The sequence below is a fragment of the Chiroxiphia lanceolata genome, chromosome 13, assembly GCF_009829145.1.
Source record: "Chiroxiphia lanceolata isolate bChiLan1 chromosome 13, bChiLan1.pri, whole genome shotgun sequence".
NCBI classification, from domain to species: Eukaryota; Metazoa; Chordata; class Aves; order Passeriformes; family Pipridae; genus Chiroxiphia; species Chiroxiphia lanceolata.
In genome coordinates, this window is record NC_045649.1 from 1,274,003 (window position 1) to 1,292,136 (window position 18,134).

Genomic DNA, 18,134 nt, shown 5'->3' on the forward strand with positions numbered 1-18,134 from the left:
TTCCCTGTAAAGAGAGGTCCAAGTGTGGGAGTGACATTACTGTTGGTTTAGTGGGAAACCCGAGTCCCACTGAAGCATGGAGCTTTAAAAATGGTTACCTTTAAATGTTTTAAGGTACAATTAAATAAGTGTGAAAGTCCAGGGAGCACGTTATAGTAGAAGCTTTTCTTTTTTAATATGTCTGCCTGTCTTTGGAATAAAATGTGAGGAATGTTAGTGGTTACTCTTGCTGTTCCCTGTGCATGTGCTGCTCCCCTGCTGGTGTCTCACCCTCTTGTGTTAGGGGATATAGAACATGTGCAGTTTGGGATGCAGAACAGGCAGCAAAATGTAGGGGCTGCTTTCAGTCTTTGTATGTTAACAGCTGTCATGGGAGAGAATTCATCCCCATTTTGCAGTGTCTAAGTTGACTGGGATAGAGGAATATCTGACTGACTTGATGACAATTTCCTAATTACTTTTTTCACCAGAAATGTAGCATAAATTTTGTCCACCTTTTGGACAGGAAGCAGCCCACGTCTCAGCATTAGCAACCCAGCTGCTGGGACCCCCAGCAGATAGAGGTAGGGATTGTGTCTGGCACAGAGTGCTCCTGCAGCATGGCCAGGATTGTTCCAACCTGAGGCTGAGAGAGACCTGGACAACCCCTGCGAGTCCAGGGGAGTTGGTGAGTTACCAAGGAGTCATTTGGGGCTGGGAGGTGGAACTGCCTAACACCCTGTCAACAGGTGAGTGTGGAAAGCTGTATTAGCTGTTGACATTTCTGGGATATTTGTGTGGGAATGCTTCTTGACATGTCTCAATTGACAGTTGATCCAGTCCCTAAGAGAACAGGCACCATCCCTGATGCTTGTGGGCATTCCTGGTGGGGCCAGGGCTGCCACCCACACAGTCCTGCAGGATGACTCTGCTCCTGTGTTTTCCTGGCTGGTGTTCAGCCCCTGTCCCTGGGTCACTCCCAGCACCAAACCAGCTCATGTACAGAGAGTCTGGCGAGTCTGTTCCTGTCCTCAGGCAACCACTGACCTGAGCAGGAGAGGGACAGCATCTGCTGGAGTCAGGAAGGGTGAAGGCCACCTTCCCTACAGGAATTCCCTGTCCCTGCTCTGCTGTTCCTGTGGGGACAGAGGTCCTTTGGGGCTCAGCTCTTAACATTACCATTTGCAGGACCTTGTTCTCCTGTCTCTTGCCCATCCCCTGCTGAGCAGAGTGGTTGTGCTGCCTCACTGGCATGTTCTGATGTCCAGTGTTGAACCTCAGGACCTCCTGTAAGCACCACGTTGCCCTTTCTCTGTCCCCCCTTCAAGGGCAGCTGTAGCAGCTTTCTGGTGCTTCTCAGCCCTCACGGGTGTTGGTGAAAGGGAAAGCTGATGTCTGTGCCCAGTTTGCTCCCTCTGTGCCCAGTGATCATGGCTCTAGCCTCTGGTCCCTTTTAAGCTAATCAGATTCTGAATTATTTCATGCTTTCCAAACCCAAGGTGATCCTTCTGTGATGGACAGACAGAGGAAATAAACCTCAGGGAGTCTAAGTCCTGAGACTAACCCTGGAAAGGTAAGACTGGCCCTGTTTCAGTCAGGGTTGTAGGTATTACAGAAGAGGCCACAGATGTTTGGAATTAATTTATTGCTTGTTGATTGCCCTGTGATTTCTTCTTAGGTCTGTGCAGGTGGTGAACATTGCAGCCCATCCATCTTCCCACATTCCCCAGTGGGGCAGGTTCCAGCTCCATGCCTAGGCCTGGCTCTGGCAAACCCAGCCCTCCTCTGCATGACTTTAAGGGCTTTGCTGCTCTGAGGTAGATGCTGATGCACACACTGGTGCTTTGCTGAATAAGGCACCCTCGTGGTTTTCCAGATGTCCTTGTTTTCCCTCCACCTCCTGCTTATTCTGCTGGACAGAAAAACTGGGTTCTGCTCCCTCAGGTTTTGTACCATCATGCTCTGATTTTGCTAATGTACAGTCTTAGCCTTGGTTTTCTAAATAGCTTATCTGCTGGAAGGGTTTTCTGGGCTGTCACTAAACTCATACCTTGAGTCTGGTACAGCCTGTTCAAAGGTGGTGTCACTAAGCACTCCCCTTACAACAGAACAGTGTGCAGCAGAGCTGGGGATGTTCATCTGAGCCCAATTCTGCTCTTTATACAAGAAACAAGTACAGATGAATGCTGCAGATCAAATTTAGGCTGATTCCATCTGCTTTTTCCTACTCCAGGACTAATCCTCGACATGAAAGGTCTTCCAGGTAGATGAGCTGCATCTGAAGGGTGACTCACTGGTTTGAGTCAAATGCAGCTCAAGCTTGTGTTGCTGGAGGAGATGGGAAGAAAAGCAAGAAGGTGTTTGCTGTGAGAGCTGTGACACCCTGTGCTGGTGGGGGTGCAGCAGAGCCTCCAGGTCTGTGTTCCATGGATTTCGTGGCTCTTCAGTTCTGAAACATCCACGTGTGCTGTGGTATCAGCACAGCAGCTCCTGCAGCTTTACAGGCTGCACCTCCTTCCAGGAGCAAGGGCTGAGTTATGTGGTCTGGATTTACAGGGGATGTGCTGTAAACTTCTGCCCTACTTACCTGTCAGTAGGGAAAAAATCAGTTAAAGCTCTACCCAGGGTTAACCTGGTAACAACTAGACTGAGCTAAGGCAAGACAACCCGTGTGACACTGCTGAAATGTGCCTCGAGGGCCTCCAGAACACTGTCAGGGAGCTGGTGTCTGTGGGTCCTGTCTTCTCAACCATTTCTGTGAGGCTGAGAATTCTTTTAGGTATTTTATGTAAGCAGGGTACTGCTTACAGCCTGTGGGTTACATTCCTGCTTCTCTGCCTTGCCTTGGATTTCCCCACTGAATGCAGATTCTGCATCTCAACATGATGTTTGGTTGTGTTTTTCAGACCCTCTGGCTGCAGCAGACCTGCTAAATGAGGTGACTTCTCTGTTCTCCACTGCTATCACTGCTGTGTTTGTCTACAACAGTGCTTGGACCTTGTTCCTTGCAGGAGCTGAAGGAATTGTGTTCAGAAAAAGTGACCCCAGCCCCTCAAGGAAGGAAGCTGTTTTCCTTTCAGCCTGGAGGAAGGAAGGGGATATTGCAGCTGTGTGTCCCTGGCGTGGGACAGCACTCAAATACTGCCCCTGTTCTTGTCCCTGTGTCAGCATTTTTGTGCTTTCTCTCTGGGTCTGAAGTTGGAAAGATGGGAGTGGTGTCTGGAAGAGATGGGAGATGCACCCTTTGCTCCCATCAGGAAAGGCTGCTGGCAGTTGGCTGAATAACCATCTGTTTTCTCTTCCCAGGCTTCCTTTGCTGCAGTGCTGAGGAATTGGGTCCTGCTCTGCAGGTGGGTTTGCAGCACTGACCCCGGCACCGTCCGTGTGTCCTGTGTCACTCCGGTAGGTTCCCTCTGCCATGGGGATGGAAACAGGACAATTAAAGCTTCATTAAAGCCTGTTGGAATATAGCACCTGGGCAATCTTTAAGAGAAGCTGTGTGTAAAGCATTGCACCATTCTCTGCTTAACTGGGCTTGGGTTCCTTTGATGCTTTTAATAGCCAGAACGAACTGGGGGATCGGCTGGAAGTGAGGGAAAGCCCTGCTGAAACAACCTGGAGCCTCTTCCCTGTGTGTGGAGGGGCTGGAGGGATGTGCCACAGAGCTCTGCTCCCCTGCCCACAGCTCCCAGCACTGCACAGCCCTGGTGTTGGGCCCTGGTATTGTTGCTGCAGCTGGTGTTGTGAATCAGGCCGACGACAAGCGCATCCTACAATCCGGCTATTTCACTACACCAGGGTTGCATCATACCACTCTCTTCACTCTGCACCCGACGTCCTGGAACCCTCCTGTCTCTTCTGGAGCATCCCTGACCCACTTCAGAGACTCTGATCTGTGCTGGTTTGGGCAAATTAGTGTTCTTGATGAACTAACAAGGTTCTAAAATAAAGCCACTTCTCCCAGGTGTGAGTCTGCTGCCACGTCTGTTGTGAGAGGGAGCTGGTGTCCACTTTGTAGGAGGTGTTGCACGAGGTGCTGGAGTGACTTTTCCTCATCCAGCTCGCCCTTGTCCCTGCTGGCCAGGCTGGCTGCCCACACAGCACGGGCACAGCTCTGCACTGGGTGCTGGAGCACCGTGAGGGCCGAGCATGGGATGCAGGCCAGGCTGCCTGTCCTCAGCTTCCCGGGTAAGTGGGTGCACCCTGGCCCTTGGTGATTGTGGCTGGCATCTGCTCAGCACAAACAATGCAAGGGGGCTGGAGCAAGTCCTCAAAAAGCAGGTTAAAATTTGTGTGTGAATGCAAACACAGCCAGAGGCAGAAGGGGGGAGCAGGCCCAATTTTCCATTAACTTGCAAAGCCACACCAAGCTGAAATTCAAATGGGCTGCCCTCGAATTTTATTGCTGGCCTTGTTTGCTGTCTCTGCTGATCTTATCTGTAACTGCTTTTGAGGCACACGTGACAGGGGCTGCAGAGGTGTAAGAGGTGCCCATCCCTCCTCCCCCTGTCCCTGCCTGCTGGGGCTGTGGGGTGAACGCTGAGCAGCCTCACGGCCTCAGTTCATGTTTTGTGTGATGTGGGCGAGTGTTTAAGTGGTTTATTAAATCAGGGATGGGACGGGGAGAGTTCTGAACCTTGGGTGGTAGCTCAGTAGTGCCCCCTCCCTGGGTCGGGAGGGGAAGGGGGCTCTGGGTCTGTGGGTGTCTGTGCTGCCCAGCACTGCAGAGCTGCCAGCCCTGGGCAAGCACAGACAGACTGTCTGCCACTGTCGGTGTCCCCTGGCCTCTCCAGCCCCCTGGCATCTGAGTCCCAGCAGGGGCAGCTCTCACATCCCTTGATGTCACACTCCCCCCTTTCCCTGGTTTCACTGGGAGATAAAGGAGCTGTTCCCCTCCCGCATCCGGCCCAGCTCAGTGCCACAGGCAGCAGCTTGGAGCCCAGCCAGGATGATTTACGGGATCTGACGGGGCTGGGGCAGGATCCCAGGGAAGGGCGAGGGTGCGTGGGAGTCTTGCTCCCTTTTTCCATAATAAATCCCTGTGGGAACTGAATGTTCCCGGTTCGGGGCCAGAGGCAAACTCAACGCCGCCGCATTTCTCTGCCGATCTGTCCTTGGGACTTAATCTCAAATCTGTTATCGCTGCCCCCATCGAGTGCTGGGAGGCACTGATGCCCATTACAGTGGTTTTGGTGTCCCTTCCAGCTATTTTTTTTCCTCCTGACCAGCTCGGGGTGGTTCGAGCCGACTCCTTTCCTCCATTAGCATCAGTGGTGGGTGTGTGCCGGTCGCCTCACTCCGGTTTTGCGGGGTATAAAGCGGGCGAGCCCCTCTCCACGCCCCGTCCCCCACCTGGCAGCCACCTGGGCAGGGGCCATGGCCGAGCTGCCCACCCCGGACCTGCCCCCGGCCCGCTGCAGCGGCCGCTTCACCATCAGCACCCTCCTGGCCATGGAGGAGGGGGCCCGGGGTCCCTTCGCCCCCGCCGAGGGGCCCGGCTGTGACAGCGCCCAGCCCTCGCTCTGCGGCAGCACCCTCTGCACCAGGACCTTCGGCTACAACACGGTGGACGTGGTGCCCGCCTACGAGCACTACGCCAACAGCAAGGGGGTGGGCGACCCCGGGAAGGGCAGGCCCACGCTGGCCGACCTGCACTCCATCCTCAAGGTAACGGGGGCTCGGCCGTGCCTGTGGCGTCTCCGGCATCCCCTGGCCGTGCCACCGGGCCCTGCGATGTGTCTGTGGTGTGTCACTCTGTCTCCTGCCTCTTGGGGCCATGACTGATGCTGTACCCTGGAAAGGCCCTGGGAGAAGCTGGAGGGGCAATCCAGCTGTTTCCAGCTGTGTGCACAGCCAGAGTGTTCCCCCCAGGGATGCCTGGCTGCTGCCCACCCTCACCTGCCTTCCCCTCACCCCACAGCCTGACCCAGGCCGCCTCCACCCGGTGTGTGACCCACAGTGGAGCAATGGCCTGCCCGAGGCTGGGCCGGAGCCCGGGCTGGCGGAGGCAGAAGGGGAGCCAGGCAGAGCCTCCGAGCAGGAACCCGTCCGCTTTGGATGGGTGAAGGGCGTCATGGTGAGTGTGACTCATCCCACATAGAGCACCCTCCTGCCCCCACACCCCAAACATTTGCCCCTTGTTGCATTTTTCCCAATATATTTTTTGCAAGTGCCTGCACTGTGAGCAATTCCCTGCCCTCCTCAGCGGGGTGGTTTTCTCTCAGGAACAGCAGAGCTGGTGTGGCCTGGCCATGCCCAGGTGCCCGTGCCCTGATGGTCAGCACTCTTCTCTGTCCCCCCAGATTCGCTGCATGCTGAACATCTGGGGAGTCATCCTCTACTTGCGCTTGCCCTGGATCACTGCCCAGGCAGGAATCGGTGGGTGCTGCGGTTCCTTGGGAGCTGAGGGGGGCACTGGGCTCACCATCACCCAAACACCTGGGGTGGGAATGGTGTGGCATCGAGCATGGGGTGATGTGTAGGGTCCTCGTGGGTCTCGTAGGGAAGGCAGGGTGGTCTGTGGGACTGGGGGGATGCAGGATTGAAGCAGTGCCCTCTCCCCACAGCCCTGACGTGGCTCATCATCCTGATGTCCGTGACAGTGACCACAATAACTGGCTTGTCCATCTCTGCCATATCCACCAATGGCAAAGTGAAGTCAGGTAGTGTGTTCCCTCCCAGCCACTCCAGGGGTCTCCTTCACCCTGGGGCTGCCCCATGGATGTGAACTCCTGGCACGGGCTGCAAGGTGCAGGGGGGGTCCCCAAAAACCTGTGGGGGAGGCAGTAATGCCACGGGGTGCTCCCGCTGCCTCAGGAGGCACCTACTTCCTCATCTCACGGAGCCTTGGGCCGGAGCTGGGCGGCTCCATCGGGCTGATCTTTGCCTTTGCAAACGCGGTGGCCGTGGCCATGCACACAGTGGGCTTTGCTGAAACTGTCCGGGACCTGCTGCAGGTAAGGAACTGCCTCGGGGTCCCACATTCCTCCTTCACTCCATCCTCACCTTCTCCTTGCACAAGCTGCATTAATTAACATTTCTGTTAGTAATGGACCACTGATAATCAAACAGCAGCTGCTAAAACTCATGGAAATCCCAGTGGTTCAGTAAAGGGGAGGGTCATTTCCACATTGTGAATGGTTCCCTCTCCCCAGGAGCACAACTCCCTCATTGTGGACCCCACCAACGACATCCGCATCATTGGGGTCATCACTGTGACAGTGCTGCTGGGCATCTCCCTGGCTGGCATGGAGTGGGAGGCCAAGGTAACCCTCGCTTCTGCTCATGTTATTCCCTGGGGCTGATAAGAGCTGTCCCTGCTGCCCACCAGGCATCCAAGGAGCAGAGGATGCCTGTAGCTCCCCAAAATGGGCAAGAGTTTCTCCTGATGCATCCTTCACTCCCTCTGTGCCCTGTCTCCCAACCCCTCAGCTGGCTCTTTCTGGTCTGGCAGGCACAGATACTGTTCTTCCTGGTCATCTTGGTTTCTTTCATAAACTACCTGGTGGGGACAGTGATCCCAGCCACAGCTGAGAAGCAATCAAAGGGTTTCTTCAGCTACCGAGGTGGGTCTGCCACGGGCTGGGGTTGTGCTCAGCAGGTCCAAGGGCATCACTGGAGCCCAGCTCTTTGCTGTTGCTGGGGGAGAGGTTTGCTCTGGGAAGGTGTTCCTTGCTGAGCTGTGTCCCCTCCTGTGGGTTCCCTGCTGTCAGTGCTGTGCCTCCATCCCGTGCTGAGGTGCTTCAGCCAGGATTAAAGCAACTGGGAGACCCAAAATGCTTCTTCTCTGCTTCCTCCCCAGCTGATATCTTTGCCCAGAACTTCGTGCCCAACTGGCGTGGGCCCGATGGCTCCTTCTTTGGCTTGTTTTCCATTTTCTTCCCGTCAGCAACCGGCATCCTGGCTGGGGCCAACATTTCGGGTGACCTGAAGGTGGGTCGTGACCAGAGCTGGCATTTCTCAGGGCTCAAGCCCTGTTTTCCCCAGGGCTTTCATTTTGATCCAAGCGTTAGACTCTCTTTTATTTCTTCTGTAAACTTTGGGGGAGGCTCAGCCAGGAGTTGCTCTGTGGCTTTGTGATGCAGTGAATTACAATTTCTCTTGTGTAGCAACCACAAATAAAATGCCACATCAGTGGTGCTGCTGGAAAGCTGCCTTACAGATCTCTGTCATTCCCTTGGGCAGGATCCTGCCGTGGCCATCCCCAAGGGCACCTTGATGGCCATTTTCTGGACCACTGTGTCCTACCTGGTGCTTTCTGCTACGATTGGTAAGCAGCATGTCCTCAGGTGAGCTGGGTGGATGGGCTCATTCTCCCCCAAAATGGGTGACCTGGGAGGATGCAGCTGGGTGGGAGCCAGGAGCAAGCTGCAGGCACTGGCACTGATACCCTGGGGTGGGTGCCATGGGTGCCAGACCTTGTTGTGCCTCCACATGGGACAAAGTCACCCTGGGTGGGTAACAGAGCTCATGGCATTGCTCACAGCCATCATGCAGTGGGGCAGCCCCGTGGCAGGGACTCAGGGGTTGTCACAGGAAACGGGATGTGGGGCTGGGCTGTGTGAAGCTGTGGAGAGATGCCAGCCCTGCTCTAGCCCTGTGTGTCCCCCCAGGTGCCTGCGTGGTCCGAGATGCCTCGGGCAGCCTGAACGACAGCGTGGCCATGGGGTCTCTGGGCTGCGAGGGCCTGGCCTGTGGCTACGGCTGGAACTTCACCGCCTGCGCCCAGCGCCAGAGCTGCCGATACGGGCTCAGCAACTACTACCAGGTGCTGCTCAGCACCACCACCAGCCCAGCTCCTGCTCCTGGCTGGGTTTGTGCTGCAATGGATGGATCTCCCAGGGCAGCCGTGTGCCTGGCATCCGGGGGGGCACCCGTGCTGTTAAAGCACCCGTGTAACAGGGATGCACCAGGGAGCGTCTTCTTGGGGATTGTGGACATGGCTGGACTTTGCCGCCTGGATAATGTGGATGGAAAAGCACTGAGGGTGGCAGGGTGCCAACCTGGGGGCTGGAAATCCCTCAGGGCTGGGGGGGGGGGTTGGTGCACCAGGGGTGCCACGGTTCCTGACCCCTGATTTTCACACAGAGCATGAGCATGGTGTCTGGATTTGGGCCCCTCATCACAGCAGGGATCTTTGGTGCTACCCTCTCCTCGGCACTGGCCTGCCTCGTCTCAGCCCCCAAAGTGTTCCAGGTGAGAGGGCGGTGTGTCCATATCCCCCAGCTCCTGTCCCCAAGCCTGGCAGCGGGTAATGCTCCTGGGTGCAGAGCTCTGCAGCTGTGAGCAGCCCCAGGGTGAAGGGGATGCTGCCATCCCATGTTCCAGAGAAGCTCTGTGTGTCTCTCCCCACAGTGTCTCTGCAGGGACCAGCTCTACCCGCTCATTGGCTTCTTTGGGAAGGGCTATGGGAGGAACAGTGAGCCCCTCCGTGGCTACATGCTCACCTATGTCATCGCCATTGGCTTCATCCTCATCGGTGGGTACTTGTCACCCTGGCACCCTGCTGGAACCTGGCACCAGCCAGTGCCTCTGTCCCTGCCACTGACAGCTCCTCCTGCTCCCACAGCTGAGCTCAACGCCATCGCCCCCATCATCTCCAACTTCTTCCTCTGCTCCTACGCCCTCATCAACTTCAGCTGCTTCCACGCCTCCATCACCAACTCCCCAGGTGAGCAGTGCCAGGCCAGGCCGTGCCCCGTGGCCGGTGGCTCGGTGCGGCCCCGTGGCGGCAGCGGCCGCTCTGTGTGTTTGCGTGCAGGCTGGCGACCCTCCTTTCGGTATTACAGCAAGTGGGCCGCGCTCTTCGGGGCCACCGTCTCGGTGGTGATCATGTTCCTGCTGACCTGGTGGGCGGCCCTCATCGCCTTTGGCATCGTCATCTTCCTCCTGGGATACGTCCTCTACAAAAAGCCGGGTGCGTGGCAGTGCCCCGGCACAGCCCCAGGAGGTGTCCGGGCCCATTGCTAATCCATCTTCCCTGTGCAGATGTCAACTGGGGCTCCTCCATGCAAGCCAGCTCCTACAACATGGCCCTCAACTACTCGGTGGGGCTGAGTGAAGTGGATGAGCACATCAAGAACTACAGGCAAGGGCAGCTCAGTGCTGGGCACGGAGGGAGGGGGATGCAGAGCCAGCCACCACACCCAGTAAACCCAGGATGGCTTTGTGCCCATGCCCATGGCCACATCCTCACCACCACCCTCAGTAACCAGGAGCTATGACAAAATGTATCTGTCTCCAAAATCCCATGTCTGTGCCGTGTCGGCAGAGGTGGAAAGCTGAGCAAACCCTGCCCTCCCTGTACCAGGCAGATGCAGACACACTGGTCTTTTTATATCAGACGAGACCAAAGAGTGAGACTGGATCCTCAGCCATATGATTTTTTCTCATCCTAAAGATGCTCCCTATAATTGCTGCTGGCCTGGCAGGGGAGGAGAGCTGCAGATCATTCCAGAGAGCTGCCTCCAAAGCACCATCCCTCACTCCCTTTCCCTCCTGTCCGCAGACCGCAGTGCCTGGTGCTGACCGGCCCGCCCAACTTTCGCCCAGCCCTGGTGGACTTTGTGGGGACCTTCACCAAGAACCTCAGCCTGATGCTCTGTGGCAACGTGCTGATCGTGAGTCACCTGCAGAAAACAGCAGGTTCCTTGTCCTGGGGGCTCCAGCCACCCACAGACGGTGGGCTGGGAAATCCAGATGTGTCCTGGTGGGCCCACGGGGTGGGGATTGAACTGTGCCCACTTATGTGCTGCTGTGTGATGGAGTGTGTTGACTGGAAGCCTCTCTGAGTTGTTAAGCAGTATTGGTGAAGCACTAGGATGTCCCTGTGGGCTAAAGGCTCCCCTTTGTCAATTAATCAGCAAAGATTTGGTAGGATAAGGCAGCTGCTTAGAGGATGGGGGGTCCTGCAGCCCAGAACCTCCAGAGCAATTGGGTGCAGTAAGAGTCAGCTCATCCATTCCCGTGGGACTGCTGGCACCCTGTGCACTGGCTGTCCACTCACCGGATTCACTGCTTTTCTTGCCGTGACTGCAGCCTCCCACATGTGCAGTGGTTACATCCACCTCTTACCAATGATTTGGGAAGAGAGGAGCTAGAGGTCCTTGGTGGCAAGACCACCAGCTGTGAGGGGCTGCCTGAGCCCCTGCCCCTGCTTCCTGCAGGGCCCACGGAAGCAGAAGATGCCGGAGTCCCGGCTGACGGCAGATGGCCATGCCAAGTGGCTTATGAAGAGGAAGATCAAGGCTTTCTACACGGATGTGGTGGCTGAGGATCTGAGAAGCGGAGTCCAAATGCTCCTCCAGGTAGAGCCATCTTTGGCTGTTGATCACCGGGGTGTCTCCTCTTTCATCACAGCTGTGGGGGCTCTGACCCCCCTTCCCAACCTCCAGTCAACCCCTTTGTGTCACTGCCTCGTGGACTGACACCACTCGTGTCCATCTGTCCCTGAAGACGGGTCTCATGGGGACACCTATCCATAGGCTGCCGGCCTCGGGAAGATGAGACCCAACATCCTAGTGCTGGGCTACAAGAGGGACTGGCGGACGGCATCTCCACAGAGCCTGGAGGACTACGTGGGCATCCTGCAGTACGGCCACGCCGGCTCCTCCTGGGGGCACCAGCACCTGGTGGTGGCCCCGTGGCTGCTGTCGGGGACGCTGCAGCCACATGTGCAGGGTCCGGCCGGGCTGGCACTGCTGCCCCCGTTAACTGCCTTCTCCTCCCTCCTTCCAGCGACGCCTTTGATTTCAAGTACGGCGTGTGCTTGATGAGGATGAAGGAAGGGCTGAATGTTTCCCGAGTGCTGCAGGCACACGGTAAGTGATTTTGGGGTGCTCAGCAGAGTTGTGCCAGCCAGCACCATGTCCCCACACCATGTCACAGTCCTGGGGGGGATCAAAGGGGACTGGGACAGTGAGGTGCTGCCGTGCTGCCCGTGCTCTTCCCCTCCCTCCTCAGTTAACCCCACCTTCGAGGCAGCGGAGCACCCCGAGAATGGCACCGGCAGCAGAGCAGCCCCAAACACAGGTAGGTTGGTCCTGGCTCTGGGCCATCTGGAGCATTCCCAGCTCTGAGGATTATTTTCAGGGAGCCAGGTTAGCAGGGAGGGGTGTGGGTTTCAAGCAGTGATGGGGAGCAGGGCTGGGACCAGGAGGAAGTGGTGCCTTTAATCTGCAGCCGGCGGTGCCCCTTGCTGACGCGGGGACCCTCTTGCCCCGGCAGTGGACTGCACCGCCTTGGCCGGCGAGCAGCAGGCGAGCACCGTCTTCCAGAGTCAGCAGGGCAAGAAGACCATCGACATTTACTGGCTCTTTGATGACGGAGGTAACCTTCCCCTTGGGCTGCTGTGGCTCTTTGCTGCCCATCTGTCCAGCTAATGTGAGCCCAGCACCTCCATCGTGGTGCCCAGGAGGGCTCGCTCCTTGCCCAGTGGTGCCGGGGCATCCCTGGCATTTGGCATCAAGAAGGCACTCTTGAGCCTGGGGGTTACTGCCACATCTCCCGTGGGATGTTTTGGGACAGGTCTCACGCTGCTCATCCCATACCTCCTGGGGCGCAAGAAGCGGTGGGGGAAGTGCAAAATCCGGGTGTTCGTTGGTGGGCAGATCAACAGGATGGACGAGGAGAGGAAGGCGTAAGTGCTGATGGCCCCACAGCCCCTCTTAGCCCCTCAACCACTGCCACTGTCCCCAGGGTGGCGGCAGGAGCTGCCTCCCTCCCACTCTGTGTCCCACGGGATCTGTCAGCTCTGACTGGGCTGCTTTGCCTCACTCCTTTGAAAATCAGTGTGGCTGCTGAGTGGGAAGACCTGAAGTGCAAACCAAGGCCGATGGCAGGGCTTTCTGCCACAGCAGGTCCCTGCCGGAGCTGCCATTCCCTGCTAATTTTGGGAAAATATGTCCTTTTCCCTCTGCCAGGATTGTCTCTCTGCTGAGCAAGTTCCGCCTTGGCTTCCACGAAATCCACATCCTCCCTGACATCAACCAGAAACCCCGGCCAGAGCAGTAATGGCCCCATTCCCCTTCCCCTTCCCCCTGCCTCCCCAATCCTGCCCAGCCCCTCTTCTCACTCACCATCTGCTTGTCTTGCAGCATCAAGAGGTTTGACGACCTCATCGCTCCCTTCAGGCTCAACGACGGCTTCAAGGACGAGGCCACAGTGAACGAGATGAGGCAGGGCTGTCCCTGGAAGATTTCTGATGAGGAGGTTGATAAAAACAGAGCCAAGGTAGCACCAGTCCCGGGGGGGGGGCTCCTGCAAAGGGTCTCCTGCTTTTTAGACAAAATTCGGTCTTTTTGGAAACCTTAATTTTGGGTTTGTCAACTCTCTTTGCTCGGCAGTCGCTCCGACAAGTGAGGCTGAACGAGATTTTGCTGGATTACTCACGGGATGCAGCACTCATAGCCATGTAGGTGCCAGCAACGCCCTCATGCCCATTCCTTGCCCCATGGCAACGGTCCCTCGGGATGTTCAGCCCTTCCTGGGGGGGAAATCCCAGACAGACACCCTAATGCTGTGGTGGGAGGGTGCCACAACACAGGGAAAAGCCCTTGGAAGGCACCAAGGGGTCTGGCCTGGGTCCTATCGGGGGGAGGACGTGGTGCTGCCCCTTTCTAGGGAAATAACCTGCAGTGGAGGGGGCGAGGGCTGTGGCCGGGGCTGTGGCCGTGCCTCAGCAGCCCCCCTGTGCCGCAGCACCCCGCCCATCGGCAGGAAGGGCCGCTGCCCCAGCGCCCTCTACATGGCCTGGCTCGAGACCCTCTCGCAGGACCTGAGACCCCCCGTCATCCTCACCCGAGGAAACCAAGAGAACGTGCTGACCTTTTACTGCCAATAAAACCTCCCGGATCCCTCCTGACTCAGCTGTGAGTTTTTCAGGCCAGTTTTGATCTCTGAGCACACTCATCTCATCTCATCTCAAGGGGACAGCCCCAGGGGCCTGGAGCAGGTCAGCACCAAGCTCAGGGGCTGCAGGGACCCTGCAGGTCCCATCAGGGACAGGGATGACAGCTGAGCCCACCCCAACAGCTGAGCAGGAGCGAGATGTCACCTCAGGCTGTGGTGCCTGGCTACAGGCCCAGGTCCAGCTCCTAATGGAGACATCATTAACCACCAGAATCGGGACATTTCCTGGTGCAGATGGCCCCTGGCAGGAGAAACCTGCCCCGAGCGAGGTAGGAGCAAGGCTCATTTCCAAAGACACAACCCGGGCCCCTTTGTCACATTGCAGGAGAAACACATGACATCGTTCACTTCAATAGTTACAGAATTTACTGATAATCACCACCAGGATTAGAAGTGTCAGTAGAAAAATAAAATTTACAGAATTTTCGATCATATAAAGATTTGTTCATGGCGGCCACGGTCGCGAGCAAGAGAGGAAGCCAGGTGAGAGCAAGGGGGAAATTGCACACAGAGAGCAGGGCCATGAGCTCCCACACGAGCCAAGGGTTCCTCCAGGACAGGTGGCTTCCCTGGAAGGTGTTTCCTTGACCGATGCACTGACTGGGCTCCCTGGCAGGGCCTCCCAGCTGCCCAGCCCGGGACACCTCAGCGTTGACATTTTTGCAGGCTCTTTGCAGCTTTTGGCAAGTTTGTCTGAGCAAAGTCTACCAATACCTGCTGAAAACGGAAGGGATTCCTCCACACACCTCCCCTGGGATAAAGGAATGGAAAGGGAAGGCCAAACCGGTGAGAGGGGAGGAAACTGCCTCCAGTGACTGACCTGGGGCTTCGACTCAAGGCTATTCCTCCTTCCCGTTTGGATCTGGTTTTACTGGAGAGGGAGGTTGGGAAGGCAGCCGGGGGAGTGGAGGATGCTCTGCGAGCACCAAGATGACACAAAGAACTTGCCCTCGGCACTAATACCTGTCAAGACAAATCAGAAACTGATTGTTCGCCTTTTATGTGAGAATTCCCTAAAAATTTCTCAGTGTCTGGGCACAGAGAGGCACCACCAGCTCCAACCACTCCACATCCAGTCAAGCTGCCAGTTCTCCAAGTAAACCAGAACCACCTCAAAGGAAGAGTTTGGGAGATCTGAATGGGTAGAGAACGGGAGTTTTTCAGTTTGCCCAGCACTGAGTGATTTTACTGAGCAATGTTTGTTCTGAGCTCTGGAGCAGCCCCATTTGTGTCCTGCATTCCTCAGCCCCATTCCTGCAGAGGAACCATCCTCGTGCTGGAACACAGGGCACGGATAAAGTGCTTTCCCAGTTGCAATCAGCTTAGTGGCTACTGAGGGATGCCAGGCACTGGGGCGGGGGAAAGGGGAGCACAGCGGGTGCCTGGACACGGGTTTCTGGCATCATCTGAAAGGTAAGGCCAGACCCACCCAATCCAAGCCCCATGAGAGACTTTCAATCCATCCAGGAAGACTCAGGGTAATTCCTGTGAATTAAACCAGGCATTCCAGACATGTGCTGAGATAAGAAGTTGTAAAGGGGAAAGACAGTAGAGAGATCACTATTCCTGCTTTTCCATTGCTTCTGTCCCCAAAGAGGGCAGGAGAGGCCCAACCTCCCCCCAGGGCTGTCCTGGCTCTCTACAAAGAGCACGGCACACGGGGCACTCCACAGATCCAGGGTTCAGTGCAAGTAATACCACTTGGACCTCACCCACCTAAGGAAAAGGATTCACATTAAACTCTTTCCTAAAATGCACAGCTTTATACCCTGAATTGGGCTAAAATTTAACCTCAGTAAGTAGCTCCTGCAAAACACCTCTTGCCAGCAACAGACCACTCAGGAGAAGTTGGTGCAGAGAGAAATCCTTTCCCATGATAAACACAGTGCCTTGTTGAGGGATCACAGAATCATTTAGTTTGGAGAAGCCCTCTAGGATCATCGAGTCCAACCTCTGAGTGATCACCCCCTTGTCAACTCAACCATGGCACCAAGTGCCACGTCCAGTTGTTTCACACAGAGGACACAGGCTCATGGAGGGTCAGTGGCCTTAGGGAATGCTGCAGGTACAGAGGGAGCTGCTTTGGAGACCAAAGGTGTTCAGCAAAGACACAAAAAGGAAATGTGTCCCACAAGGCTGGACGCAGATGATGCCTTCCCTCCACAGCTGGGAACAAACAAACACGGACCACAGCAAACCCCTGGGGCTGCCCACACCACCCCACATCCCTGGGGTTCAACCCCAGCTTCCCTGGAGAACTGAGCCCTCGGGAAGCACCTGAGCTGCCCCAGCCACGTGGCACAACTCTGGGCACGAGGGCAGAGCCACCAGTTAAGTAAAAAGTCACTTAAAGCCAAAGCAAACCAAAACAGTCCATGAGGAGACCGCTCTGCCAGCTAAGGGTTGGTTTGGGTCATTTCCCCTGCACAGCCTTCACAGCCACAGCTCCCAGACACAAATCTGCACCCTCATCCATCTAAAACGAGCTTTCCTTTTTGCTGCTCTCAAAATCCACTAAGACTACGACCTGGTATGAAGGAGTTTGGGCTGGGAAGAAAAAAAATTAATTTTTTAATCTAAAGAAAATTCACATTAAAAGAGCTTCAGGTTCACTGAGAACAAAGCAACAGCAGGTCAAAGCACTGAGCTCTGAGCACACCGTGTCACTCTGTGGTCCTGCTCCCACTCCAGCACAGCCAGTGTCACATCTCAGTTATGTCCCGTGGCTACAATTCATCACTGCTAAAAGGTATGTGGGCCTCCTCCTCCAGAAGCCATCTTTCTACTCTCTGGAGAAATAAGTTTCACTTGGCACTTAATGTTACCAAAAAGTAACAAAATTCACAATTTTCAGCTTAATTCCAAGCCACACTAGAGGCAGGAGCAGGCCTTCACAATTCCTTAAATCAGTGGAGGAAGCACAAGCCCCGAGCTGTGCTCCCTGGGATTTGTTTCAGAGGCAGAGCAGATGCCAGGTCCTTCACCCCGGTTTGTGTCCTCCAGCCTCCCCAGGGGGAGCTACAGCGTGGCCAGAATGCGCAGGAACGACACCACCACCACGCAGAAGGTCTGCCCCACACCGAAAATGAGGGCCTCGAAGGGGATCATCTTTTTCCCCGCAGCTCTGTAAACTCCAGCAAAGGCAGCGCCTGTGGGGACGTGAAAAGCCAAGATGTGAATGTGGCACACGCTGCTGCGCCACGGGGATGGACGGGAAACCTCGGGATATGGAACCGGGGCAGGGAACAGGGTCAAACGCGGGGTAAGGGGGAAACAGAGCCAGAGCGTTCATCTCCACGCCAGGGAACGCCGCGGTCCCACGCGCCCGCGGAGGCGACCCCTGATCGCCACAGAGCCCCCCGATCGCGCCAGACGCCTGCCGTACTTGTGAGGGTGCCGGCGGTGATGGGTCCCACGATGCCCATCAGCAGGACGCTCACGGACATGAACCGGCCGTACTTGTGGTGCCGCAGCGTGAACAGCGCGAGCAGAGCGGCCGGGACGTGGAAGGCGAGGGAGGAGACGATGGCCCACAGGAAGACGCCGTACCACATCTCTGTGGGGAGAAGGGCTGTGAGGGCGGCCCGGGGCCCGCGGGCCGCCGGCAACGCCGGCAGGCGGGCCCCACCCCGAGCAGGCCCCGACGCGAGGAGGTACCTGGGAAGGTGGAGAGGGGGCTGGAGTAGGTGGTGGTACCATTGCCCACGCGAGGCACGAGGCGGAGGCTGAGGATCTGCTGCAGGAGGCCCCCGCCGCCCGCATCGCCACCCTCCATCCCCGCGCCCGCCCCGCCGCCATCCGCCACCACCCCTTCCGCCCGCCCCCTTCCGCCCGCCGCAGCCAATGGGAAGCGCCGCGAGGTGACGGGCAGGGCGTTCCACCAACTGCCGCTCGTCTCCGCGCGGCCGGGCCCCGCCCTCCCCCGCGCTGCCATGGGAACGGCTGTGGGCCGCAGGGAATGCTGGGATTGGCGGGACGCTCTGGCCCGCTGGCGGACTCTCGTCCCTGCTCCCGGTGCACGGCGGCGCCTCCTGGGAGGCGCAACCGTTCTTCCCGCCCGCCAGGGGGCGCCCGCGGGTGGTGGCGGCGCTCTGGGCGGCAGTGAGCGCGCGCGAGGCGGCGGCGGCGGGAGGTGCCTGAGGCGGCGGGGCCGGGGCCGCACCATGTCGGGGTCGGAGTCGGAGCAGGACCAGGAGCAGTACTCCTCGGCCGAGGACGACGACTACGTGCCCTCAGGTGAGCGGTGG

At 57.0% G+C, this 18,134-nt stretch overlaps 3 protein-coding genes across 4 annotated transcripts in view; 2 read left to right on the forward strand and 1 right to left on the reverse strand.

The window, feature by feature from the left end:
• The first annotated feature begins 5,327 nt into the window (after positions 1-5,327).
• SLC12A3 (solute carrier family 12 member 3) lies at positions 5,328-13,837 on the forward strand. 2 transcript variants are annotated; one of them, XM_032701000.1, is made up of 26 exons: positions 5,328-5,646; positions 5,900-6,055; positions 6,282-6,357; positions 6,546-6,641; positions 6,796-6,935; positions 7,134-7,244; positions 7,433-7,544; positions 7,781-7,911; positions 8,164-8,248; positions 8,592-8,746; positions 9,067-9,174; positions 9,334-9,457; positions 9,548-9,649; positions 9,740-9,895; positions 9,967-10,066; positions 10,487-10,598; positions 11,145-11,285; positions 11,463-11,569; positions 11,716-11,798; positions 11,941-12,009; positions 12,205-12,306; positions 12,505-12,616; positions 12,900-12,986; positions 13,074-13,209; positions 13,323-13,390; positions 13,696-13,837. In XM_032701000.1, the coding sequence occupies exons 1-26, from the start codon at positions 5,356-5,358 to the stop codon at positions 13,817-13,819; spliced, it is 3,084 nt and encodes a 1,027-aa protein (XP_032556891.1). In that variant the 5' UTR covers positions 5,328-5,355; the 3' UTR covers positions 13,820-13,837. The 2 variants fall into 2 exon arrangements, with proteins under 2 accessions (XP_032556891.1, XP_032556890.1); XM_032700999.1 differs by having other exon boundaries at positions 5,356-5,646; positions 13,678-13,837.
• Positions 13,838-14,230: 393 nt separating this feature from the next.
• Positions 14,231-17,702, reverse strand: TMEM170A (transmembrane protein 170A). The gene is made up of 3 exons (XM_032701002.1): positions 17,545-17,702; positions 17,273-17,443; positions 14,231-17,036 (listed from the first exon to the last, which is right to left on the reverse strand). The coding sequence occupies exons 1-3, from the start codon at positions 17,660-17,662 to the stop codon at positions 16,906-16,908; spliced, it is 420 nt and encodes a 139-aa protein (XP_032556893.1). The 5' UTR covers positions 17,663-17,702; the 3' UTR covers positions 14,231-16,905.
• Positions 17,703-17,980: 278 nt separating this feature from the next.
• The window catches only part of CFDP1 (craniofacial development protein 1), a 61,872-nt gene continuing 61,718 nt past the window's right edge, over positions 17,981-18,134 (forward strand). The window contains exon 1 of the mRNA XM_032701001.1: positions 17,981-18,123. Within this exon, the coding sequence (XP_032556892.1) occupies positions 18,051-18,123 (73 nt within the window). The 5' untranslated portion in view covers positions 17,981-18,050. The remainder of the gene's footprint in view (positions 18,124-18,134) is intronic.

Coding starts and splice junctions, on each gene's coding strand:
- SLC12A3 (XM_032700999.1), top strand. CDS start 5,356: ATGGCCGAGCTGCCCACCCCGGACCTGCCCCCGGCCCGCTGCAGCGGC. Junction 7,245..7,432: donor GCATGGAGTGGGAGGCCAAG/GTAACCCTCGCT, acceptor CTGGTCTGGCAG/GCACAGATACTGTTCTTCCT. Junction 13,210..13,322: donor TTGATAAAAACAGAGCCAAG/GTAGCACCAGTC, acceptor TTTGCTCGGCAG/TCGCTCCGACAAGTGAGGCT.
- TMEM170A (XM_032701002.1), bottom strand. CDS start 17,662: ATGGAGGGTGGCGATGCGGGCGGCGGGGGCCTCCTGCAGCAGATCCTC. Junction 17,444..17,544: donor CCCCCTCTCCACCTTCCCAG/GTACCTCCTCGC, acceptor TTCTCCCCACAG/AGATGTGGTACGGCGTCTTC. Junction 17,037..17,272: donor CACCGCCGGCACCCTCACAA/GTACGGCAGGCG, acceptor ACGTCCCCACAG/GCGCTGCCTTTGCTGGAGTT.